The following is a 27,937-nucleotide window of genomic DNA, read 5'->3' as shown; positions in this document are numbered from 1 at the left end:
CCGCTAACGTGCACGTGTACTGTGCCAACAAGAAGACCCGTCTGTGTCACCTGTTGCCTCCACCTATGAGCAGGTGTAAAACATTACCCAGACTGGGAGAATGCTTTAAAATGGTGTTGCTGCCGGAGGGGCGCCTGGCTGGCTCAGTCAGCTGACCGTCTGCCTTCAACTCAGGTCATGATCCTGGGGTCCTGGGATCGGGCCCCCACATCTGGGTCCCCGCTCGGCAGGGAGTCTTCTGGAGATTCTCTCTCTCTGCCTCTCCCCACTGCTTGTGCGCTTGTTCTCTCTCTCTCTCTCTCTCAAATAAATAAATAAATAAAATCTTTAAAAAAAATATGGTGTTGCTGCCTGAGAGGCTTTCTGTGGAGAGGGCAGTTGTGCACGTAGACGTAAGAAGTCCGAGACATCGGCGTGGCCAGCGGGGCCCTCCGTGTCAGCTGTCCTTACACATGTCGTGGCTGCGAGAGGGGCATCATCTCTGTAGAGTGGTGGTTATTATCACCCACATTTTACATGCCTGAGGCCCAGAGAAGTTACCATCACACAGTTAATCTTGGCAGGGGTGGGGACACCTCAGTACCCAATCTGCATCTGTTACCACCTTCCCTGTGCTTGGAGAAGTGATGCCGCGTTCCCTCTGGGAGTACACACGTTGTTGGCCTTCTGCCGTTGTGTGATTTCCGCTCTGAAGCTCTTGCTGGCCCTGAGACCCGTAGGCCACTCTGACTGTGCCTGACCACGGACCTGTGCTTTGTGGTTTCTGTGCGACAGGCCTCAGGTTAACCAAAATCAGGTTGCTGTGTGGGGCCCTGTTACTTTAAGTATTGGTAGAGGGGAACTCCCTCTAATATGACTGCTGATCTTCCAGGGTCGGTGGGCCTCAGACTTCTGCAGCTAAACTGTCCTTTTTTCTGTTCCTGTTCCTTCCAGTGGAGGCCATAGTGGAGTTTGACTACCAGGCCCAGCACGACGATGAGCTGACAATCAGCGTGGGTGAGATCATCACCAACATCAGGAAGGAGGATGGAGGCTGGTGGGAGGGACAGATCAACGGCAGGAGAGGTTTGTTCCCTGACAACTTTGTAAGAGTGAGTACAACGTGAAACCCTTTTCCTGTCTCCTGAGTGGGTTCTACTGACCAAAGATTTGGGGGGCACATCAGGGATTTCATGGGCTTTCTTAGGGTATAAGTTGGCAGTTTGACCTTTTGTGGCTATCCAGGAGAGCATGTAGAGCTTTGCACCAGCTATCTATGGACCCATTTTGAACTTGTTTTCTTAAGGCCCAGAATGTTCTCTTTTAAAACTACATCACTTAAAAAATGCTGGAAAAATATAAAGCTTGTTAAATTGTTTTTATTTATGTACTCATCCGCTTGCTTTGATGTTTTAAAGGAATTTTACCCTTTTCCATTCCATTCAAAATGAGGTGAAAGTGGTTTTGACTATTTAAGTCAAGTAGTAATCCAACTAAACACAGAATTGCAGTTATGCTATGTTTTCGACCTTTATATTCAGATCACTGTTTTTATGGGCAGTCTACTTAATTTTCCTTTCCCCTTTGCGACCATGAAGTGTTGCATAAAATCTACTTTTTCAATAAGGTTTGGAAAATTATGCCCTTTGCAGAAGTCATCTAGGGGTTAATTATAAAAATGTAGCTCATTCATGTTAAGAAATTATATATTGCAAGTTGTACATAATCATTGGAATTGGGTTTAAAAAAGGGGGTGGGCAGATCACCTCGAGGCTGTTCCCTGTGGGAAATACCACGTAGGTCTAAACATTTTTTGTACCATGAACTTCCCATCTAATGCTGGAGAAGGCTGGCTTATTGGTGGTAGGAAGGCCTTGTGCACAAATCCCCAGAGCCTCTGCTGTAGTTTTGGCGGGTAGCAGACCACGCCTAAGACCTGCGGCTGTGGGGAGCAGGTGCACTGGTCGGAGAGCCTCAAGGGCTACATGGGAGGGTTTTATGAAAAGGGATTGATGATGAGAAACAGTTTCCGACCCCTGAGCCCCCTACCTGTATCCTGCCCCCCAGTCTAGAACAAATAGGAACTCAGCTCAGTGTCTTTTCTTAGGATTTTGCCTCAGAGTGATCCTGCTGACATTTCTTTGGTTCATTTTTTTGTTGTTGTGCAGAGGGCTGGGGGAAGTTTTGTTGGTAACATGCTGATAACCTTACTTTCTGTAAACAGTTATGGGAATAAAAACTTTTTTTTTCCTTGGACTACAGTTTAACCCAGCAGCTCTCTCCCCTTTTAAGAGTAGGAAAGCATTACGTCTGGGCTACCACAGATTGACTGTTGAATTGATCTGTAAATGGGGAATTATTTTGCCCTTCCAAACAAAATCCCCAATTTTGGGACAAGGACTATCCTTGAAGTTGTGCAAATTCCAATGGGGAAGGAGGGTTTTTCCAGATAAAAGGGAGAAAGTTTGGTGTGAAGGTAGAGGAGAAAGAAGGGAGAGAGGAGGACCATGGGAAAGAGAAGGTCTGGGAAAGAGAGAAGAGGACCCTGGGAAGGGGGTGAGGGCTGTGGGAAAGAGAGAGGAAGCTCTGGGAAGGAAGGGAGGACTTGGAAGGAGGGAGAATATCCCTGGGAAGGAGAAGGGACAATAGTGTTGGCACGAGTTTTGAGGGGAGGCCCTATTTTGAAAGCCTTATTTTGATGTTTTGTAGGCTCGGTGCCCCCTTATTCCTAAACCACACATCCATAGACTCAGAAAACTTCTGAGTTGTACTTTGCTCAGGGCTTAAGGCTGGGCCACCTACTTAAGCATTTGTGGGAGCTGGCAGGCACCGGGACAGGGAAGCGCAGTGCGGGGAGAGCCCAGGCAGGCTCAGAACCTCTCCTGCTGGCTCAGGGAGTGCTGGGGAGCGAGAGCTCCTCACTGTGAACCCAGGGCCTTGTGGTTCTGGCAAGGGGCCTCTCTCCACCCTCCTCCACCTGCTGGGCCTGGGGATGGGCCTGGGGCCATCACAGCGGGCTCCTGCCCTCTGGCTTCCGTGGGCTTTGGCTCAAGGGTAATGCTGGCAGGAGATGGCCAGGAGGGAAGGAGACCAGCCAGGTCAGGGATTACCTTGCTGGATTGCTGCCCCGGGCTTGTCCCTCTGCCAGATGGTGGCTGCTCCTAAGTCCCCTTCCTCCACCTTCTTCTCTTCTTCCCCTGTTACTAGCCCCGCCTCCTGCCTCAGAGTTTGTACCTCACCCACTTTGGGGTGGGGGGTGGGGAGGAAGTCGCCTTCTTAGTCCCACCTCAGATTACCTAATTCGGGTGTGCCATCTGTTTCCTTTTTGGAGCCCGACTACCTCATCTGGCCACTCTGAGGACTAAAGGAGGCGGGACTTAGCATGTGGCTGGCCACCAACTGAGTGTGTCACTGTCCAGTCTCCCTCTCCCCTGGCCTGACGGCGTTATCACTTGTCTTCTCACCTCAGCCGGAGCACTTCCAGTGTGGGAAGTCACACTCTAGGGAGGTGCTCATTCCACCGGAGCCAGAAAGGATGTGGCAGGAACGGCTGGGGCTGCACCACTTGTGGCTGTCACATTTGGCAGAAAAAGAAACTTCTATTCTTTCAGATGGCTGAGTCTATTTTCAAGTCTTCACCCACTGGGAATGTTTTAGGCCTATTATTGAAAAATCTAGTAGGTGGATGCAGTGGAGTTTAACAATAACGCGAACTGCCGTAGAGGGTTCTAGAAGCTGAAAAATATATCTTTGGGTAATAACAATCATATTGGCATAAGTTTGCAGTTTTGAGAGTGGGTTTAGATATGCTTTATTTAGCTTAAGAAGAATTTGTCCCTGGATTGAATTGGGTAGTCTTGTAGAATCCCACTGTTTGTTTGTGTGCCTTTATGCCAGTGTTACTGCCGTCAGAGAGTTTACCTTATGCATTTTCTTGATTGATTTATCAGATCTTTAATAAGTGTCCTTATGGAGAATGGTCCCCCAAGGTGCTGGGATTCAGTATCTACCCTCAACTCTGTATTGTCGCAGTTTCTCAAAAGGAAACTACCAGCCATTCCGATCACCCCTTCGTCAAGAAGATGCCTGGGCTTTGCCAGCTCTTGGGCTGAGAGTTGTTGGCAGGCATACATGTATCCAACCAGAGTACAGTCTTTTTCTTTTATTTAGTTAGCTCTTATTTATTTACTGTACATGTGGGAGAAGAATCCTTTTAAATCCCCCTTTCCTTTTTTCCCCCTTACCTACTTTTTTAAGAATCTATTTCTCTCTCTCTTCTTCTTAAAAAAATTATTCATTTTCAGGTGAAATTTACATAGAGTAAAATGCCGAAGTCATAACTGTACCTCTTGGTGGTTTTCTTTTTGTAAGTATGTATCTTTGTAACCATCATCCAGATCAATCCTATTTCTGTCCCTCCAAAAAGTACCATCATGCCTTTTCCCAGTCATTCCACTTCTCCTAGGTAATCGATCATTATAGATGAAGCTTGCCTGTATTCGAATCTCATATAAATAGAATCATAAAATCTGTGTTCTTTCATGTGTGACTCCTGTTGCACAACAAACTCTTGTTGCCTACATCGTACTTTGTTCTTGCTGTATCCTATTCCATTTTATGAATATGCCAGAATTTGTTTATCTTGTTCTTCTGCTGATGGACATTTGGGTCATTTCCAGTTTGGGTATTTTATGAATAAAGGCTCTGAACATTCTTGTATAGGTCTTCTTATAGACATAGGCTCTCATATCTCTTATGGATTGACCCATGGGAGTGGCAGGGCTGCTTATTTATTTTCAAATGTATATACTTGTTTCTGTTTAAAGCTGTGGCCTCTGTGGATGGGGTAGGGGATGTCATGCCTGGGCTGGAGCCCTGTTTGTGCCACCCTAGCCCGCAGAGCCAGTCAGCCTGAATCTGGTTGTCTTTGTGTGTCTGCCCTATGTGTATGACCGCTGAGGAGTCCTGAAGTCTGGAACTCACTCTCCCAGGGACCATTTGATTGTTGGGCCCAAGAAATATCAAAGACTCCTTCTTAAATTGTTAGAAACATGTAGATGTTTTATTACATGCAGTTTTATTGTGTCAAAGTTTTACTGGACTCATTTAAGGAGGGAACTAGCAGAATCACAAAACTGACTCAGTGAGGTTATGAGGAACAGATGAAAAAGTCAGTGGAGAAAGGGATGTTCAAATAAGATTGCGAAGTTATATTCAAAACAGGTTTGCGTTTCAGAGGACAATACAGTCTTAACCTCCAGGGTCCTCATCTCTACCAGAGAAGGAAAAAAGAAAGGAGCACACCTTATCATTTTTCTATATGTTATCCTCTGACTTTTATAGGGTTGTAAATTGTCCTAATAAAGGGTTAGTTAAATCAAGTTACATTTCCAGAGAGAATCACATGATCCTGCTGGGGGTGGAGCTTAGAAAAAACCCATCAGCATGACATTAAAAGGTAACTTCATCATTTTTTGCCTAATTTTTAAGTTTTGGATTTTTTTTTTTTTTTGCAAGGACCACAAGAGAGCGTAACTTGAGGTGCAAGTAGGAGGTACTAGGATGAAATCCTTAAAGTCATTTATTTAAAAAAAACAAAAACAAAACCAAAATGGCTGCCCTTCTGGAATCCGAAACTGCCACATAAAACGGAAAGGTAGCCACCTATTAAAGGCAAATGTGGGCTTTTTGATAGAAGTTTATCTTTCCCATGTTGGATTTAATTACCAGGGTCTTTCTTTCAGAACCTTACCCCCAGATTCAGATTCAGACCGCAGTGTATTTTAGTCCAGCAAAGGATTTCTAAGCATCCTTTTTCTGGGTTCTCCTGACATGTATCCACAGAGACACAATTTTTAATGGCCAGCCAAAGGAATTTTAGAAAGAAAAAACCTTGAAACTTTAGCTTTGGCCCATAGGCATGTGGCCGACTGCTTTGCGAGGGGACCTTTGGTGAAAATGCAGCAGGAGCTAGGCCCTCAACATTCTGTTGTACACAAAAAGACGTGTGGAAAGCAGGAAGCTGCGGTAGGGGTTAAAAGAATATGCTTGTTGGTTTTGAAATTGATCTGACACTGTCTGTGAGGAAGTGAGCCATTCTCTCTGCCTATTTGTACTTGAGTTAGGGAAATGGACACTCTGCCCGCTGAGGGCCCATGGTGGAAGGCTGGGGTGTGTTTACTTGTAGTTTGCATGTCTAATGCTGGGTATAACAATTTTCCGCTTGCTTTCCCAGTGCCTCCGCCTTCGTTTGCTAGGTGTTTCAGATCTCTCTTTGGCATATCCAGAGCCTGTTCTGTATTTGTGTAAAGTGGTTGAAGAATGTAGTTGTTTTGTAATCAGTGAGGTGGAAGGTCGGGGTTGTGCATATTTGTACCATTCTGAGAGAAAGCTCGCAGTTACTTTGCTGTTTGTTTGTTTGTTTTGCAATAATGCTGCTTTTAATGGTGGCACAATCTAGAAGTACAGGATCTTACTAGCTCGAGCTGATAGAAGTTTTAAAACATGGCCTTTTGCACTATCAAGTAGCCTCATAATAGAAATGTATCTCGGGCTGCGAAGGCTAGATAAAAGATACAGGACAGGAGGGAGATTATTTCTTGTTCTTTTGTGGGGTGAACGAATCAACTGCTAACCCAGCATCATGTTTGTACTTATTTGGGGAAAAATGTTATGTTTGGTGGTGGTTTCATCTTCCATTTCTTCTAGTTCTGTGGGAAATAAAAGGAAATTTGCTCTCTCAAATTTGATGTTTTCTCGTTAATACACCTTTTGTTTTAGTAGGTGGCCATACATTAAGCCCGTGGGAGTCCTCCTGGGTATTTCTGAATTGTCTTATGAAAATGTGTGTTTGAGTGCAAGCAACTTGTCTTCTTACAGCATTTAGTTGTTTGCTTTCTTGTTAGACAAAATATTAGCAATATACCTTTCCATCTTCTCTGCCATTAAGATCGCAAATCCTCATCAAATGTCTGGTTTGAACACTAGGGGGATGGTAGTAAAAAAAAACAAAAAAAAAAAAAAACAAAACAAAAACCAAAAACAAAAAACACATTCTTACACAAACAATCCCTTCTGTCAGCCTGGGCCTGTGCTGGAACTTTCCCCGAACTCTAAATTTCTACTTCAAGCTACTGACCTTTAAATTCTATCCATATGAGAGGAACAGACCCACTGAAGAGAGGTACATACATGTTTACCCTTTTCCTATGATAATCTTCATCTTCAAATTTTAGTTCTGTCACAGAATAAAATTTGAATTCTGTCCCCTATGTCCTCTTCAAACCTTGAGAAAGAACACAGTCCCCTCACTAGAGGTGTCCGTGCTTCTCAGGTCTGTTTGCGTGCGCTGTGTGTCGAGGGCCTGGGGACTTGGGTAGACTCCGAAGACACTTTCCTCTGTTCCCCTGCCTGTGGTGGCAGCTTGTCCCCCAGCCACCCAACCCCACACTCTCCAGAGCAGGTGACCTAAGGCATCATGGCTCCTTGTTCACACTGCTTGTCAGTGAGGAAGACTTGTCTGCGCCTTCATTATTCAAATTTTGTTGGTGCTCCAGTATCATTAAATAACATCTGTCTCTTTCCAAATAAATTTCTTCTGATGGTGCCTCTGCTCATTGGTTTCTAAGTCGCACCAGTCTTTCCAGTTTCAACAGTGGAATGTGCCCCCCTGGTTACTGGTAGGGGTCACTTTACACATCAAGTGAATCCTTGTCCAATGGTTTTGTAATATTTGTGACTTTAGGCACGAGTTCAGCTAGCTTTCACTTTGTCAGCACCTTAATTCTGGACCCACAAAGTGGAATTCTCGGTGAGATCAGTCAGCTGCTGATGGAATGGGTCTGTGAGCAAGACAAAGGTCATTGCGTATTTCTCGATCGTCAGAACTGTGCAGTGTTTCCTCCTCAGCCTGAAACGGAGGCTCTGGAGGAATAATGGTAACAGAAGCGAGCTGGGTAGATGAGAGAAAGACATTCTCTCTGGGAATACAAATGTGTAACAGAGGGCACAGGTGTCAGGGGTGGGGGCGTGCTTCACTTACAGTCTAACTTGGATCTGATTGTCTTCCTGTTACAAAGGAGAGCGCACTTGCAACAGGATATGCTACCAAGAGGTAGTGTGGCAATTAAGTTCGGTGCAAGACTGAATCAAGCTTCCTGTATTATGGAAGCAAACTTAGGTTTTTGCGGACCTGGCGACCATGTGGTTTATACGGCTCTGGCCCGTGGGCCCCGTCTGGGGGACTGCTGCCCCTGCCACCCTCATGGCTTGAAGACTCTGGGTCCCGGGGAGTCGTGGAGGACAGGGTTGCTCCTCCTCATCCTGGTCTGGGCGGGTAAAATGTGGTTTCTTCCTCGTCATTCCTTCTGCTTTCTCGGGGTAGAGGCGCTTGTTCACGACATGGCGCTGCTTGTCGAGAAGCGAAGAGGGAACAGGGGGTGTTGTGTTGGAGGGGCCGCCATGCCCACCCCTCGGGTGGAAGCTACCGGCGTGAGAACCCCTCGGGGAGGGGGGGAATGGGCCACTTATTTAAAAAAGAATCACAAATTTACTTCAACAAATGACATAGAGTAGAGATTTCCAAGTTGTTCTTCTGTGTTCAGAGACCCTGAAGTGGATCTCTCGTCAAATTTCACCTTTTACTTATTTTTTTAAAAGATTTTATTTATTTATTTGACAGACAGAGATCACAAGTAGGCAGAGAGGCAGGCAGAGAGAGAGGGAAGCAGGCTCCCCGCTAAGCAGAGAGCCTGATGCTGGGCTCGATCCCAGGACCCTGAGATCATGACCTGAGCTGAAGGCAGAGGCTTAACCCACTGAGCCACCCAGGCACCCAAATTTCACCTTTTAAAAAAAGATTTATATATTTTGAGAGAGAGAGAGAATGGGGGTGGGGCAGAGGGAGAGAGAGAATCCTGAAGCAGCTCCCTGCGGAGTGTGGAGCTCCATCCCCGGACCCTGAGACCACGACCTGAGCCCAAACCAAGAGCTGGCTGTTCAACGGACTGAGCCACCCAGGCGTTCCACATTTCACTTTTTCAAAAAACTTTTAACCCAAGGGCTGTTAATTTTGTGCATGATATGGAATATTATTTTCAAGATACTTGTCTCTCGGAGAAAGGTAGCAGGAATTTTCTGGGTATGTTATCCGATGTGCTCACAACATCTGGCCATGATGTGCACGGCTGCACGGGGCTCTGCCGTACTGCGGGGGACGTTTACTGCTGTGTGCCCTGCCGGCACTGGAGGCCAGCAGCACAGATGAGGCACGTTAAATGGAATATTGCATTGTCACATAGGATGACACTTGTAGCTCCTGTGACCCGGCCTTCGGTCATTTTGTACTCTGGATGGCACGGGTCAGACGTTGTTCTGCAAAGATGTTCCTGCTTAAGACACCATTTGGAGGGTTTGGACTGGATTCATCAGGCGACTCTGTTCGAATGTGTTAAATGGACCTACGGTTGGTTTTCTTGTAGCCCTGACTGCTGTTACTTTGTGGAATAATAATGGCTACATTGTATTCCAGGCTCAGCTGCTGCCTGGCACTGTGTGTGTAAAGCGCCAGTGTCTGACTGTGGACAGTGACATGGGTTGAGCGCTTACTGTATGCCAGGAAGGAAGGAAGCTAAGCCCTTCACATGTGTTATCTCATTTAATCCTTATATACCACTCTGTGGCATAGGTACTGTTCTTTTTTTATCATGCCTGTTTTTCAGAAGAGGTTACTGAGGCATAGGCATCTTAAGGTTAAAATGTTTATTCATGGTCACCCAGCTAGGGCGGGGCAGAGAGTGCCTCGGACCCCGGGCAGGCTAGCTCTAGAACTTGAGCTCAAGCCCACAGCGTTACCTGGGTGTCTGCCTCGTCCTGATGGGAGTAAGCCTCTCACCGTTGTTGCCTGCTGTATTATGCCTTCCCCGAGTGTCCACTCAGTATTTTGCATATTTGCACCACTCTGAGAGAAAGTTCACAATTATTTTGCACTTCTCGATGAAAGAAAGAATCACAGATTTACTTCCATAAGTGCCATAAAGTAGAGACTTCCAGGTTGCTATTCTCTATTCAGAATTGTGCTCGTTTTATTTTCTGATTTTTAAAGGATCCTCTTTAGAAATCAGCTGTTTCAGTTCAAAAGAACAATCATTGCCTGCATTTTTGGGCTTGTACTATTTTTCCTACAAATTGTGAGAGCCGGGGTGGCTGGGTGATGCAGTCGGTTAATCATCTGACTCTTGGTTTTGGCTCAGGTCATGCTCTCAGGGTCCTGGGATCGAGCGCCCCATTGGGCTCTGTGCTCAGCATGGAGTTGGCTTGAGATTCTCTCTCTCCCTCTCCCTCTGTCCCTCCCATTCATGCTGTCTCTCTTTCTCTCTCTCAAATAAACAACATATTAAAAAAAAAACCCCACAAAACCAAATTGTGAAAGCAAAGCAATTTGGGAAAATATTTCATTTCACTAATTAGTAAGGAAACTTGTTTTCTCATAATGTTCAGGACATGCTTTTGAGGAGTGTGACTGTCTTTTCTTTCAGTGGTTAATAATCCAGATGTTTGACTATCCAGTTGTTCCCCGTCCTTGGGGTCCTTGAAAGCAACCCACTCCTGCTCAACTTATTCTTTAAAATTTAAATACATAGTTTTCTTTTAGAAGACAAAATCCCAACAGCTAGAAGCTGTTAAATGCTGTTGTTAGAAATGTTACTCCAAGAAGGGTCTTGAGTCATTGAGGACAAGTGTGTCACCGGTGAGAGCCCACACCCCTGAGCAGATTCCTCAGACTTAGTCACTGTCGCAGTGCAGGAAGAATGTGGGGGGATGTCTTGTGACTCTGGGAGAGCAGTCCCCTGACCCCGCTGATCTTGGTGATTAATCTTATTTTCTTAATGACAGGATTATTCAATCAGAGCTTAGAAAGGGACTTTGAAATCATGTGTTTCAACCCCCTAGCTTCCTAGCACATCAAAACCTGAACCATGTAAGATATTACTGTGATCATTACTGGGTATTTACATTTGTGATATGTGGAGTCCCACAGGGGACTCCATGCCAGTGGGTCTCCAGCCTGGCCCTGCTCCAGATGAACTCGAATGTCAGAATTTTGCTGTTGGGGAGGGAGGTGGGATGGGCCTTAGGATATTTTTAAAATTTCAGCTGATTCTGTTGCTTGATAAAGCTTGGGCACTCCTTTTGTACAATGGTACGGATAGTCAACATCATCCTTTTTAATCTAATATCTGTTCTCAAGCTCATGGGTCGGAAGCCTGTGACCTGTAGTAATACATTTGAAAAGTTTACCCCAGATACATAAATGACATAATAATATGTAAACATATTGCTCAATTCAAGTCTATTAGAATGAATACATTCTAATTGCAGAACCTCTGGACCAAATAATGAGCTCCATTTTGCCCTCTACCCAGTGGTAATGAGGTGGACAGAATTTCTAGAAATGGTCTCCAAGATTCCACTCCTAAATACCCAGGGCCTATGAATGTGATGTGCTATCATTCCAGTGATTGTGTTATGTTATATGGCACAGTTGACTTTTAAAAAAGGAGGGATCCTAGTGGGCCTAATCTTATCACATGAGCCCTTAAAAGCAAAGAACTTTCTCTGCCTCATGGCAGAAGAAGTCGTAGAATTTCAGAGCTTGAGGAGGACTTGTTGCTTTGAAGATGGAGGGGTTATGTGAGATGGAATATGGACAACTTTTCTGGAGCAGAGAGCAGACCTTGGCTGGCAGTCAGCAAGGAAATGAGACCTCAGACCTCCTGCTGAAAGCAGTTGGATTCTGCCAACATTTTGAGTCTGGAAATGGATTATTCTTCCAAGTCTCTAGATAAGAGTCCGGCTTGGTTGACATCTTTATTTCAGCCTCGTGAGATGCTGAGCAGAGAATCCCATTGAGCTTGTCTGGACTTGCCACCTGCAGAAACGTGAGCTAACAAATGGGTGTCATTTTAAACCAGTAAGTGTGTGGCTTAAAATACAGGTAGCAGGGACACCTGCGTGGCTTAGTTGGTTAAGCATCTGCCTTTGGCACAGGTCATGATCCCAGTGTCTGGGATCGAGTCCCGCATCAGGCTCCTTGCTCAGCAGGGAGCCTGCTTCTCCCTCTGCCTGCCACTTCCCCTGCTTGCGCTCTGTCTCTCTGTCTTTCTCTGACAAATAAATAAATAAAACCTAAAAAAAAAAAAATACAGAGAGCAAATGGCCTGCAGCAGTTCTCCTCTTCCCTAGGGCAAGTTGTCAGTGGAGAGTGAGTGGGGAATCTGGAATTTTGTATTCTACGGGGTGGCGCCAGGTGACCATTGCAGTGTCAGTGGAGATCAAATTGGGAGTCTGGACTTTTGTCTCCCCCACCCCCCGCCAGTTCAGCAGTAGTAAGTGGCTCCCCATCACCCTCCCTACTAGAGTGGGGAAGATCTTGGAGAAGAGGGCTCTGGAGAAAGGGATGTAATAAACCCATAAACCCCTATAGGAAGTCATAGGCAAACAGGAATCTGACTAGAATTAACATGTCAAAAATGTTTGAGACTAGAAACTCCAGTGTGGGATACCACCCAGTTTTCAGTGTGACCTCTAGGTAAAACAAATGAAAAGACCTGAATAGCAGTAGAAGGGCTCTGGAGACTGAGCTGTTATTGGCATGGCAGTGCACAGAAGGAGCTCAGGACCTGTGTGCTTCATCTAAATAGGATCCCCATTCTTGTAACGTAATACACCAAATGCCTAGGATACAATAAAAAGTCACTTGTCCTATCAAAAATCAGGAAAACCACAACTGCAATGAAAAGGCAATCAACAGATACCAGCACTGGGAAGACTCAGCTGTTGTAATTATCTGACAAATATTTTAAAGCAGAAATCACAAAAAATGCCTTAATGAACAATGACAAACACTCCTGAACAAAAAATGAAAAAATCTCAGCAAATTAATTGGAGATACTTAAAACATGGAAGTCACAGAACTGAAAATTAAAACTGCCATATTAAAAAGTTTACTGGTTAGCTTAATAATATATTAAAGAGGACAGAGGAAAGAATCGGTGAAATTGAAAACAGATCAATAAAATTTACCCAGTCTGGGCAACACATAGAAAATAGTCTGGAAAAACAAATGAACAGAGCCTCAGAGACCTGTGGTACAATAACATAGGTCTAATATTTGTGTCAGTGGAGTCCCAGAAGGAGAAAAAAAAACATATGGAAATAAAAAGTATTCAAGGAAATAATGGCTGAAAACTCCCTAAACTGCTCAAAAGGTATAAACCTCCAGGATGAAGAAACTGAGCAAAACCCAAACAGGATAAACCCGAGGAAATCTATGCCAAGACAAATCATAATCAAACCTCTGAAAGCTAAAGACAAAGAAAAAGCAATGAGAGAAAACACATTACCTGTAGGAGAAGAATGATTTGAATGACAGTGGATTTCTCATATGAAATCGGGGAATCCAGGAGGAAGTACTGAAAGAAAAAAACAGTCAACTCTGAATTCGGTATCTGGTGAAAATATTCTTCAGAAGTGACGAGAAAATAGAAATATTCTCAGCTGAAGGAAAACAAAGAGAATTTGTCAATACCAGACCACTCCTAAATAATGGCCCCCAAAAGTTCTCTAAACAGAAGAGGAAACGATAACAGAAAGAATCTTGGAACTTCAGAAAAGGGGGTAAAAATAGGGGTATGTGTAATAGGCTGTCTTTATCCTCATTAGCTTTTAAAATTATGTTTGATGGTTGAAAACATATGTTATAATATTCAGTGTGGTGTTCAATATGTGTAGAGATAATATATGGGAAAATTATATTTAAAAAGGAGACAGGGTATAAAAAATAACAAAAAAGAAAAATGAAAAAAAAAAGTGGGGAGGGTATAAAGGGACCTCAATGGAAGTAAGGTTTCTGTACATCATGTCAAATGGGAAAACAGTGATACCACTGGCTGTGATAAGTTGCATATGTATATAATAACAAAATATTAAATTATATTTTATATATAATAATTATAATATATAATATTAATAACAAAAATATTAAAAATCACTAAAAATTATCCAGAGACATATACTCAAAGACTGGATAAATCAAAATGGAACTTTAAGAAATAGGATCCAACAGTACAGTAAAAGGATTATCCATCATGACCAGGTGGGATTTATCTCTGGGATGCAAGGGTGGTTCAACATTCACAAATCAATCAATGTGATAGAATACATTACTAAGAGAAGAGACAAGAACCATATGGTCCTCTCAATTGATGCAGAAAAAGCATGTGACAAAATACAGCATCATTTTCTGATTAAAACTCTAGAGGGAACATTCCTCAATTTCATAAAATCCATCTATGAAAAGCCCACAGCAAGTATCATTCTCAATGGAGAAGAGCTGAGACCTTCCCCTTAAGATCAGGAACATGACAAGGATGCCCACTCTTGCACTATTATTCAACATAGTACTAGAAGTCCTAACAACAGTGATCAGACAAGGAAAAGAAATAAAAGGTACTCAGATTGGTAAAGAAGAAGTCAAACTCTCTCTCTTCGCCGATGACATGATATTTTATGTGGAAAACCCAAAAGACTCTACCCCCAAATTATAGAACTCATACAGCAATTCAGTAATATGGCAGGATACAAAATCAATGCACAGAAATCAGTTGCTTTCCTATACACTAACAATGTAACTGTAGAAAGAAATTAGGGAATCAGTTTCATTTACAGTAGCACCAAAACCCGTAAGATACCTTGGAATAATAAATCTAACCAAAAAGGTGAAGGATCTATCCTCTAGAAACTAGAGAACACTTATGAAAGAAATTGAAGAAGACACAAAAAGATAGAAAAATGTTCCATGCTCATGGATCAGAAGAATAAACATTGTTATAAAATGTCTGTGCTGCCCAGAGCAATCTATACTTTCAACACAATCCCAATCAAAATACCAATGGCATTTTTCAAAGTGCTGGAACAAACAATCCTAAAATTTGTATGGAACCAGAAAAGACCCCAAATTGCCAAGGAAATGTTGAAAAAGAAAAACAAAGCTGGGGGCATCATGTTGCCTGGTTTCAAGCTATATTATAAAGCTGTGATCATCAAGATAGTATGGTACTGGCACAAAAACAGACACATAGATTAGTGGAACAGAATAGTGAGCTCAGCTATGGACCTTCAACTCTATGGTCAACTAATCTTTGACAAATCAGGAAAAAACACCCAATGGAAAAAAGTATCTTCAATAAATAGTGCTGGAAAAATTGAACAGCTATATACAGAAGAATGAATCTCGACCATTCTCTTACACCATACACAAAGATGAACTCTAAATGGATGAAAGACCTCAATGTGAGACAGGAATTCATCAAAATCCTAGAGGAGAACATAGGCTGCAACCATTTCAACATCAATCACAGCAACTTCTTTCAAGACGTATCTCCCGGGCACCTGAGTGGCTCAGTGGGTTAAGCCTCTGCCTTCGGCTCGGGTCATGATCTCAGGGTCCTGGGATTGAGCCCCATATCGGGCTCTCTGCTCAGCAGGGAAACTGCTCCCCCGCCCCCCGCCTACTTGTGATCTCTCTCTCTCTGTCAAATAAATAAATAAAATCTTTTTTTTTAAAAAAAGACATATCTCCAAAGGCAAGGGAAACAAAAGTGAAAATGAACTTTTGGGACTTCATCAAGATAAAAAAAACTTCTGAACAGCAAAGGAAACAGTCTACAAAACAAAAAGGCAACCCACAGAATGGGAGAAGATATTTACAAATGACACTACAGACAAAGGGCTGGTATCCAAGATCTACAAAGAACTTCTCATACTCAACACCCAAAAAACAAATAACCAAGTCCAAAAATGGGCAGAAGACATGAACAGACTCTTCTCCAAAGAAGACATACAAATGGCTAACAGACACATGATAAAAATGTGCACCATCATTAGCTGTCAGGGAAATTCAAATTAAAACCACACTGAGATATCACCTTACACCAGTCAGAATGGCCAAAATTAACAAGACAGGAAACAACATGTGTTGGAGAGGATGTGGAGAAAGGGGAACCTTCTTACACTGTTGGTGGGAATGCAAGTTGGTGCAGCCACTTTGGAAAACAGTGTGGAGGTTCCTCAAAAGTTAAAAATAAAGCTACTCTATGGCCCAGCAACTTCACTGCTGGGTATTTACCCCAAAGATATAGATGTAGTGAAAAGAAGGGCCACATGCGCCCCAATGTTCAAAGCAGCAATGTCCACAATAGCCCAACTGTGGAAGGAGCCGAGATGCTCTTTACCAGAAATAATGGCTAAAGAAGATGTGGTCTATATATACAATGGAATATTACTCAGCCATCAGAAAGGATGAATACTAACCATTTGCATCAACATGGAACTGAAGGAGGTTATGTTAAGCGAAATAAGTCAAGCAGAGAAAGACAACTATCTTATAGTTTCACTTATTGTGGAACATAAGGAATAGCATGGAAGACATTAGGAGAAGGAAGGGAAAAATGAAGGGGAAAATCAGAGGGGGAGAGGAACCATGAGAGACTATGAACTCCAGGAAACAAACTGAGGGTTTTGGAGGAGGGTTCAGTGGATGGGTGAGCCTGGTGGTGGGTATTAAGGAGGGCACGTATTGCATGGAGGTGTTAAACGCAAACTATGAATCATGGAACACTACATCAAAAACTAATGATGTACTGTATGGTGACTACCATAACATGATAAAAAAATTTAAAAATAAGTAGCTCACAGGAAGGCAAGAAAAAGGAAAAATAAGAATGATAAATAGAAAATAAAGAGAAAACAGATAATACAAAGGCAGACTTAAGCCTTGACATATCAATAATTACTTTAAGCGTAAATGGTCTGAATACACCAATTGAAAGACAGATGACAGAGTGGATAAAAAAATGTGACTCAACCATGTGCTGCCTACAGGACACTCACTTCTAATGTATTGATATAGATGTGTTAAAAGTAAAAGGGTAAAAAAAGGTAATCCATAAAAATGTTAATTTTTTTAAAAAGTGGGAGTGGCTGTTTATAATATCAGATAAGGTAGACTAAAGAGTAAAGAAAATTACTGAGAGAAGGACAAATGATAACATTGTCATTACATCAATAAAACAGCAATCCTAATGCATATGCATTAAACAATAGAGTTGCAGAATACATGAAGAAAAACTGTTAGAATGGAACAGTTATAATTGGGAGCTTCAGCATTGCTCTCTCAGCATTTGAAAGAACTACTAAATAGAATATCAGTGAGGATATGGAAGAACTGAACAACATCATCAACCAAGTAATTCTAGTGGACATTTATAGAGCACTCTACCCAGAAATAGCATAAAAGACAGCCTCATCAGTATGCATGAAACATTCACCAAGTTAGACCATACTCTGGGTCATAACACTAACCTCAATGTATTTAAAGGAATGGAAATACAGATTATGTTGTTTGACTATGATGTAATCAAACCAGAAATCAGTCACATAACATAAAGATAACAGAAAAATCCCCAAACACTTAGAAATCAAATAACACACTTCTGAATAATTCATGAGTTGAAGAGGAAGTCTCAAAGAAAATTTAACAAATATATCAAACTGAGTGAAGATGAAAACACAACATATCACAGTTGGTGGGACATAGCTAAAGCAGTGCTGAGAGGAAAATTTATAGAACTTAATTTTCTCATCAGAAATGGAGGAAAGTCCTGGGTGCCTTTTTCGCTCAGTTGGTTAAGTGTGTGCCTTTAGCTCAGGTCCTGATCTCGGTGTCCTGGGATTGAGCCCGCCTCAGGCTCCCTGCTGAGCGAGGAGTCTGCTTCTCCTTCTTCCTCCACCCCTCTCCCCAACTTGTGCTCTCTCTGTTCCTCTCAAATAAATAAATGAAATCTAAAAAAACTAATGGAGGAAAGTTCTGAAATCAATAACCTAAGCTCCCACTTCAAGAAAATTAGAAGAAAAAAAGAAAAAAGCAAAAAGCAGAAGAAAGTAATGAAAAACTGGAGTCACTGAAGTTGAAAACAGAAAAGCAGCAGAGAAAATAAATGAAGAAACTAGCTATTTGAAAAGATAATAAAATGGATAAATTTATAAGAAGACTGACAAAGATAAAAAAGACACAAATTGCAACGGTAGGAATAAAACAGGGGCTATTACCACAGATCTTATAGTCATTAGAAGGATCATAAGAGAATATTACCAACAGGTCTATGTACATACATTTGACAATTTAGATGAAATGGATGAATTCTTTGAACAACCACAAACTACCAAAACTCACTCAAGATAAAATAGATGGATAATTTCATTAGTCCTGTAACTTTTAAAGAAATTGAATTCATAATTTAAAAGCTTCCAAAAAAGAAATCTCCAAACCTGGAGGGTTTTCCTAGAGATTTCTACTAAATATTTAAAGAATTAGCACCAATTCCACATGATCTTTTTTTCTTGTGTCAAATCTGTCTTTTTTATTTCAACTTTTAATAGATTTTGTTTTTCAGAGTAGCTTTATGTCCACAGCAAAACTGAGCAGAACGTACAGAGTTCCCATAAACCCCCTCTCCACACACCAGCACAGCCTCCCCTGGCATCTATGTCCCCCCCCAGAGTGGGCCATTTTGCACAGAAGATGAGCCTCTCTCGACACATCATAATCAGCTAAAGTCCACATTTCACATTAGGATCCACTCTACATGTTGTGTATTCTGTGGGTTTTGACACATGTATAATGACATGTATCTACGTCTGTAGTAACATACGGAGTGGTTTCACTGCCCTGAGAATTCTCTGTGTTCTGCCTATTCATCCCTCCTCCCAAACCCTGAAACTGATCTTTTTACTATCCCCACAGTTTGTCTTTTCCAGAATGTCTTACAGTTGGAATCACGTGGTATGCAGCCTTTTCAGATTGGCTTTTTTTCACTTAGCAGTACGCACTTAAGATCTCTCCATTTCTTTTTTTCCCCCCCAAAACAATGTTTATTTTAATACATAAAATGTGCCACCTAGCAGCCATGCCTCCAACTGGAACTGTATCCAGAATTCTGTCCAGTTAGTATTACTCTTCACAACTGCTGAAACTCGAGTCCTTGATAGATCAGTCTGTGAGCAGATGAGTATCATTATAACATAAAACAGAGAATACATAGAATGAAAATCACTTAGTCAATATATAGAGAACCACATTTGTAGTTACTTAAAACATTTCTCTGTTTCATGTAAACCCTGGTGATTTTAGCCATTTTCCTCGAAGATATATGCAAAGAAAAGTACAAGAGCCACATAACTGCACAAGCCTGAAACTGGATTTTTATTCTTTCTCCATTCTCAAATGGAAAAGTTTGTAAAGATACCTTTTCCCCCTCCCGATTTCTTACTTTCATTCCTACCAACTCATTACAGTATAATTTACTATGTAACTCACATAGACATGTATGGCAGAGGAAAAGAAAAAATCTTTGGCTAATAGAAGAATAAAAAACAGTATTTTCAGGTTTTTTTAAAAAGAACATCTAAAGATCAAAATGATCCTAATAATAGCAATGAAGTAGAAAATACACATGATAAAAACCACTGCATAGTTATATTAAAATAAAAAACAACTTTTAAGATTTATTGATCTTAAAGGCAGCTAAATTTTACTAGTTGCGACTTAAACAGAATCACATAGTAATAGATGTCTCTGTTTAGAAATTGGATCAATTCATCTCTAGTTTCCTGACAATAACGCCACGTCAACCCTGCCGCCTCACTGTTTATTTCTGGCAGACTTTAGGCAAACCTCAACCCCTATTTTCATTTTTTTAAAATATTTTATTTATTTGACAGAGAGAAATCACAACTAGGCAGAGAGGCAGGCAGAGAGAGAGAAGGAAGCAGGCTCCCCATGGAGCAGAGAGCCCGATGCGGGGCTTGATCCAGGACCCTGGGATCATGACCCGAGCCAAAGGCAGAGGCTTTAACCCACTGAGCCACCCAGGCGCCCCCCCAATTTTCATTTGAGGAGTGACTGATACACAGTTTTCTTTTAAGCAGAGCTTGATGCTGAGCTACAAATGAACTAAGTTGGATTTCAGGCCCATTGGCAGGCAGGCAGTAATCATTTTTCAAATTGCAGGCAGCCCATGGTGGTTGTCAGTTACATATCAAATCTCTTTGGACATGCTGGAAAAATCTGTGAACGCAATCTTCCCCTGCTGTATTTACATGCTCCATTCACATCTTAAGCTCACCCAGGTTGTTAGAGGCATGGATAAGATGACTAAAGATTTCACAATGGAGATTTTGATTTTTTCTTTCTGATGTATAAAATATGAATATTTTTGCTTTAATATTCTTCATCATGTTTCCTCTAAAGGAATTTTTTCAAAGTCAAAGTCTAGCTGGAAGAGCTCAAATTATTTTTTCTCAGTTTCTGGATTTTTTTTCCTCGTTGTTCGTTGTTCATAACAACATATAATACAAGTCTCATATCCACTAAGACCTTTTGGAGTTTTCGACAATGGCTCCAAAGACTTTCATAGTATATGCTGTTGGCCATCAGTATGAAGTCTGGTGGAAAAGGGAAGTCTTCTGTCTCTTCCCCCCATTTCAGTACTTTGGCTTGAACAGAATCAGTGACAAGATGCTTGTTCATATTAATATTTATCTTCAGCAAATCTTGCAATTCCTCCAGATCTGTGACCACAACATCAGCCCCGAGGGTAGCAGCTATGAACCCCACAGCCCCAGTCCGGGAGCCCAGCTCCAGACCGGACTGCCGGCTCAGAGCGTGCGCCCCATTGCCAGAAAACCCCGGGCAATTCTTAGAATGGGCAATGGCAGCATCCCAAACAACACGGCCCATGCCGCTGGAGCCACAGTGCTCCTTTTCCAAAGGAGCCATAATAGTGCCATCTCGCTTTTCCAAAACTCGAACAAAGTTCCGTCTTGGGTCCTCCACGGAGGACTCCAGAGTAGACGCCATTACTGCACCGAGATCCCCCCATTTCTCTTCAGTGGCTTGAGAACTCATTGCTTTTTAGCACTTAATATTCCCTTATCTGCCTGTGCCACCAATTATTTATCCATTCACTTACTGGAGGACCTGTTGTTTGCTTCCAAGTTTTGGCAGTTCTGAATAAAGCTGCTATAAACATCTGTGTGTGTGTACAGGATTTTGTGTGACTCTAAGTTTTCAACTACTTTGAGTAAATGCCAAAGAGGGTGGTTGCTGGACTGTATGGTGAGAGTATGTTAGTTCATTTAAAAAGAAATTTAATTCATTTATTTTTATTAACAGATAATGTATTATTTGTTTCAGGGATACTGGTCTGTGATTCATCAGTCTTACACAATTCACAGCACTCACCATAGCACATACCTACCCAATGTCCATCACCCAGCCCCCCGATCTTTCTAACCCCCTCCCTTCTGGCAACCCTCAATTTGTTTCCTGAGATTAAGAGTCTCTTACGGTTTGTCTCCCTCTCTGGTTTCATCTTGTTTCATTTTTTTCCTCCCTCCCCCTATGATCCTCTGCCTTGTTTCTCAAATTCCATGTATCAGTGAGATCATATGATAATTGTCTTTCTCTGATTGACTTATTTTGCTTAGCATAATACCCTCTAGTTCCATCCACATCGTTTCAAATGGCAAGATTTCATTTTTTGATGGCTGCATAATATTCCTGTGTGTGTGTGTGTGTGTGTGTGTGTGTGTGTACATGTACACACATCTTTTTTATCCATTCATCTGTTGATGGACATCTGGGCTTTCTCCGTAGTTAGGCTTCTATGGACATTGCTACTATAAACATTGGGGTGCACATGCCCCTTTGGATTGCTACATTTGTGTCTTTGGGGTAAATACCCAGTATGTGCTTGCTGGGTCATAGGGTAGCTCTTACTTTTTGAGGAACCTCCATACTGTTTTCCAGAGTGGCTGCACCAGCTTGCATTCTCACCAACAGTGTAGGAGGGTTCCTCTTTCTCCGCATCCTCGCCAACATCTGTCATTTCCTGACTTGTTAATTTTAGCCATTCTGACTGGTGTGAGGTGGTATCTCATTGTGGTTTTGATTTGTATTTCCCTGATGTCAAGTGATGTTGAGCACTTTTTCATGTGTCTGTTGGTTGTTTGGATGTCTTTGCGGAAATGTCTATTCATGTCTTCTGCCCATTTCTTGATTGGATTATTTGATGTTAAGCACTTTTTCATGTGTCTGTTGGCTGTTTGGATGTCTTCGCAGAAATGTCTGTTCATGTCTTCTGCCCATTTCTTGATTGGATTATTCTTTTTTTTTTGGACACTTGAAATATTACTTTAATGCTCTGGGCATTTTAAACATTCATAAAATCATCTTATTCCAGAAGTCATTTCCTCTTAGGTACAGATTCTGCATCTAGGATCAGAGACAAGTGTATCACTGAATTTTCTCCACAGCACCCACATGCTGCAGGGGACTTACTCTGGCCCCTTGTCTTCCCCAGCAGAGCCCCCCACCCCCACAATAGGGCTGGATCCACACCTGCTTGACACAACCGTGGCTGTCAACAAAAACACACCCTGTAGCTTTGCTGCTGTTCGCAAATTCTGTGGATCCCACAGTTCTTTATAGATTTTTGGATACTAGCCCTTTATTTATAGTGTCATTTATAAATATCTTCTCCCATTCTGTCCATTGTCTTTTGGTTTTGTTGACTGTTTGTTTCCTTTGCTGTGCAAAAGATTTTTATCTTGATGAAATCCCAGTAGTTCAATTTTGCCAATTCTACATAATTTTTTCAAGAAAATAGAAGAGGAGGGAATGCCTCTTAATTCATTTTGAGGCCAGTATTACCTTGGTACCAAAACCAGACCAACAGTACAAAAGTAACTACAGACCAATTTCCCTCAAGAGCAGAGACAGAAAAATCCACAACAAAGTGTTAGCAAAACAAATCCAGCAACATCAACTATGTACCATAGGGGTTCATTCTAGGTATGATGGCAGCTTCATTGTTTGAACATCAGTTAATGTAATCCACCATATCAACAAGCTATAGGAGAAAAGAAATCACGTAAGCATATCAATTGATGCAGAAAAAAACATGGGACAAAATTCAACATCCATTCACGATAAAAACTCTCAGCAAAGTAGGAACAGAGGGGGATTTCCCCAGCTTAATAACTAGCATCTACAAAAAACCAAAAACCCTACATCAATATTATACTAAATGGTGAAAGGCTGAATGCTTTCTTCCTGAGGATGAGAACAAGCTGAGGATATCTGCTCTTACCACAGTACTGGAAGTCCCAGCCAGCACAATGCTGAGAAGAGTAGTAAAAGACATAGGAATCGGAAAGGAAGAATAAAACTGTCCCTGTTTGCAGATGACATGATTCTCTCATAAAACATCCCAGGAACATACAAAATAACTTCTGGAACTAATAAGTGAATTCAGCAAGGTCACAGGATAGAAAAGTGAACACACAAAAATTAATTTTTCTATATCCTAGCAATGAACATATGGAAACCCAAATTAAAAGCACAATTCCATTTACAATCACTCCTAAAATAATTGAGCTACTTAGATATAAATCTAGCAAAACACACACAGGATATATGTACTGAAACTACAAAATGTTGATGCAAGTATTTGACGAAGATCTAAATAAATAATAAAGTTATACTGTGTTTGTGAATTGGAAGAGTCAACAAGGTGAAGATGTGAGTTCTCTCCAAATTAATCAATCTATCAGTAGGGTAATTCCTATCAAAATCCCAGGAAAGTTTTTTTTTTTTTTTTGGTAGCCTCACTTGTTTTAAAATGTGTATGGAAAAATCAAGGACCTAGAACAGTTAAAACGATTTTGAAAAAGAGCAGTGTAGAAGGACTTCTAGGACTATGTTATGACTTAGTGCAGTAGCTCTAACAGTCAAGACAGTGTGATATTGGCGTAGAGACAGACACATAAGCCAGTGACACAGAATAGAGAACCCAGAAACAGTCTCACACAAATATGCCCTACTGATTTTTGACAAAAAGACACAAGTGATTCAGTGGAGGAAGTATAGCCTTCAGCTGAAACAACTGAACATCCACAGACCCGGAAAAAAAAAAAAAAGAACTTTAACCTCAGCCTTAACACCTTGTAAAAAAATTTATCTCAAAATGGATCGGGGATTTAAGTGGAAAACATATAACTAAAAGTTTTAGCATTAAACAGGAGAAAATCTTCAGGACCTAGGCCTAGGCAAAGAGTTCTTAGATATCACACCAAGAGAACATTAAGGAAGAAATCGATCGGTTAGATTTCCTCAGAATTAAAAACTTTTGTCTGTGAAAAACCCTGTGAAGAGGATGAAAAGATAGGTTACAGGCTGGAACAAACTGTTTGCTCACCACCTGTCCAACAAAGGACTTGTATTTAGAATGTGTAAAGAACTGTCAGTGCAAGAAGCCAAAAAATCCAACTAAAAATGGTTTAAAGGCATGAACAGACATTTCACCAAAGAGGATATACAGGTGGAAAATAAGCATATGAAAAGACGTTCAACACCATCAACCATTACAGAAATGCAAATTAAAACCACAGTGAGATAGTACTATGTGTCTATTAAAATGGGCATTAGAATGGGGCTAAAAATAGTAATAATACAAATGCAGGCAAGGATGTAGAGAAATTGGTTCTCTTGTCCATTGCTATGGGAATGTAAAGTGGTTCTGCCACTCTGGAACACAGTTTGACAGTTTCTTATAAAACTAAGTGCTTGTCATATGACCCAGCCCTTGTACTCTTGAATGTTCATCCCCGAGGACTAAAAATTTATGTCCATACAAAAACCTGTAGAGGAGCATTCATAGTGGCTTTTTTCGAATAGGCCCAAACTGGAAACAGCCCGAATGTCCTTCAGCGGGTGAATAGTTCAACACATTCTGGTCCATCCATACAACAGAGTACTACTTAGCAATTAAAAGGCATGAATACAGAGAACAGCTTGGACGGATTGCAAGGGCATTGTGCTTTGTGAGTAAAGTCAATCTCAAACGTTATATATTGTGTGACTCTGTTTATATTATGCTCTCAAAATGACAAAACTGTGGAGTTAGAGAACAGATTACTGGTTGCCAAGGGAGAGTGGCAGGGTTGGGGGGAGGACTGGTGGAACTATAAGAGGGTACCTCGAGGAAGTTCCTTTGTGGAGATGGAACAGCTCTGTATCTTCATTGTGACGGTGGTCGTGCAAATCTACGCGCTGCATCAAATCGCATAGTTACACGCACATGCAACCCCCCCCATCAGTGCATGGAAAACCTGATGAGAACTAAAGATCTGTAGTACAATGAAAAGAAGTGAACCAATGTCTGTTTCTTTGCTTTGATATTATACTCTAGTCAAACAAAATATCATCACTGGAGGAAGCTGGGCAAAGGGTTCGTGGGACTCTGTCTACAATTTTTATCACTTGTTCGTGAGTGCTTTCCCATAAACCACCATCTCCAGCCCATCCCGTGTGCTCCGGTTACCTCTCTGGACGGTCAGATGCTGCCATCGTGTTGTGATGGTCGTGGCGGCAATTTAGGGAAGCCCCGCCCCTTGCCCAGGTACAGGGAAGCGTTGTCATTTGGCCTTGTCTTTAGTTGGCCTGAAAACTGGCCAGCCCAATGAAAGGAGAATGGGAGGGGCGAAGAGGCGTGGAGGAGGGTAGAAGCATTGGGCAGGGGAGGGGAGGTAGGAGTGGGAAGGGGAGGGGAGGTAGGGGCCTCAGAGACAGTGTTGATGAAAGGGCTGGATGTAGAACCCACTTGGGCCCTGTGTCCTGGGACAAACTCCTCCCCCATCTGCTCTGTTGCCCCTTTGGCTTGTACCTCACACTGAGGCTACCCTGATGGTCTTAATATGTGACTCTGGTCATTCCCCTTTCCCCATGTATTCCACATGCTCTTAAAATCCATCTTTGGCCTTCCCTTGTTTTAAGACTAAACTCTCGAATGTGGTCAGCCTGCAAGGTCCTGTGTGCTGTGACCCCCATCTTTCTTTCTAGGCTCATATCCCCCTCCATCCCCCTGTACCCCCTATTGCCTTCTCAGCCCCGGAGCTCAGTTCATGCTTTCCCAGGGAAATCTTCCTCGACCTCCTGACTTATAAATACCCATTTTCTACAGGCCTTTGTAGTGCCATATTTCTGTCCTCAGTAGCACTTGTGACTTTTGGAATTTTAAATCTGTTTTTGTGGCTATTTGACAAATAGCTCTCTTCCCTATTGGACTAAGACTCCATGGCCTCTGTGCAGCATTGTATCCTCGGTGCCTGGCGCACAGCAGTGCTTATCCATTTTTGTTGAATGAGTGACTATCTTTGTTGCTTGTTTCTCTGCACTTGTGGTTTTTGACACCATTGGGTACTTGGCCCTCACTCTTGGGACACTGGTGGTAGTGGCCGCTTAAATAGACCACGGTCTTAGGTTCTGACTTCCGGAAGTAATATGGCCTGAGCATTTCCAAAGGAACTTGTTCTTTTGGCCTCTAGGAAATGCACCTGGGCCAGGTTCAGTGGTGGGGCTGGAAGTCGATTTGAAGACGGCGTGCTGAGTGGTGGTCACAGGCTTCCATGTTTGGTTGATTTTGTGTTCTTTGTTTTTCTTTTTACCAGCTTTGACTTCATTACCTGCTGACAAGTTACTGCGTAGCCTTACAATGTGGGGCCCGCATGCTGGGTACAGTAATGCAGAAATACGTGTGCTCTGAGAGGGACAAGCAGGCTGTGGAATTGTACATGTGGTATGACCTACAAACTACCGAGTCCTCTGTATAGGGAGGAAAATGCTAAAATGCTAATAGTGGAGGGGTTTTGTGTCTTTATTTCGAAGATTTGAAAAAATTTACTTAAAATTGAAAAATGTTTTCATCTGACATGTTTACTTTTCCTCAGGGATTAAGGTGCATTCATCCTTCAGCTTCTTGTGATTGAAGTAGCTCCCAGGCGTGTATTACTTTTTGTACGTTGCTGTTTTTTAAATTCCTCTTGTCTTCTAAGTGAATGTGAGATTAATGAAAGTACCCAATGAGCTAGGGGACTTTGTCTCTTGCTGTGCAATTTGGTTTGATTTTTATCATGTATGTGGCTATCTGGGTGTGCACTGATCAAGCGTCTTTATTTGATCACAAACCGGTGACTCAGAGCACTGGTTTTGGAGTCTGAGCTGAGCTCTCTGACTTTGGGGGAAGTTAATTGAGCTCTTTGAGGTTCACTCGTTCATCTATCAAATGCTCGTGGAGTGTTTCCTGTGTTCTAAGCACTAGGGAATACATGGGTGAATAGGTCGGACCTAAACCGCTGCTCTCATGGCACTTATATCCTGCTGCAGTGGACAGATATTAAACCAGAAACAATATATAAGTTATAGCATGTTGGAGGGAGAAAAAATTAGGGGAAGGGATATGAATGTTGGGGACTGGATTGCAATTGATGATAGGGAGGACAGCAAAGGCCTCAATGAAAAGGTGACCTTTAAGTTAAGACTTGAGCCAGCGAGGAAGAGAGACCTGTGGGGGGATCATGGGAAAGAGCTTTCAGGCAGAGGCAACAGCATATGCAAAGGCCCTGAGGAGGGAAAGTCCCTGGTGTGTCGGAGGAAGAACAGAGACCAGTGTGCTAGAGGGGAGAAGGCTAGGTGAGAGAGTCAGAAGATAGGTGTAGAGGGCTCCAGATCAGGTAGGGCTACTGTAAGACTTGGGACTCTGGGTGAGATGGGAAATAATCAAAGGAGCTCTGGGCAGTGGAGTTGATGTGACCGGGGATGCTGTAACTGGTTCCTTCTTGCTGCCCTGTGGAGAACAGACCACTAGGGGCAAGGATGGAAGCAGGGAGCATAGGTCAGAGGCCAACACAGGAAAACCCGGGGAGACCAGGGTGGTGGTAGTGGGAGCAGGGAGAAGTGGTTCGATTCTGGATATTTCTGAAGGTAATACCACCAGGATTT

General features: G+C 42.3%; 1 protein-coding gene and 1 pseudogene across 7 annotated transcripts in view; one reads left to right on the top strand and one right to left on the bottom strand.

Annotated features, from left to right (window-relative positions):
• The window catches only part of SH3KBP1 (SH3 domain containing kinase binding protein 1), a 341,474-nt gene that overhangs the window by 50,897 nt on the left and 262,640 nt on the right, over positions 1-27,937 (top strand). For 6 of the 7 annotated variants that reach the window (XM_045995818.1, XM_045995814.1, XM_045995812.1 and 3 more), the window contains exon 2: positions 934-1,091. In XM_045995818.1, coding sequence (XP_045851774.1) covers positions 934-1,091 — 158 coding nt within the window. The remainder of the gene's footprint in view (positions 1-933; positions 1,092-27,937) is intronic. The other variant, XM_045995813.1, reaches the window with a different exon arrangement.
• On the bottom strand, positions 20,240-20,956 carry LOC123935239 (annotated as a pseudogene).

The sequence above is a fragment of the Meles meles genome, chromosome X (assembly GCF_922984935.1).
Source record: "Meles meles chromosome X, mMelMel3.1 paternal haplotype, whole genome shotgun sequence".
Lineage (NCBI taxonomy): Eukaryota > Metazoa > Chordata > Mammalia > Carnivora > Mustelidae > Meles > Meles meles.
The sequence above is the reverse complement of the archived record's forward strand: the minus strand, read 5'-3'. Positions and strand labels throughout refer to the sequence as shown.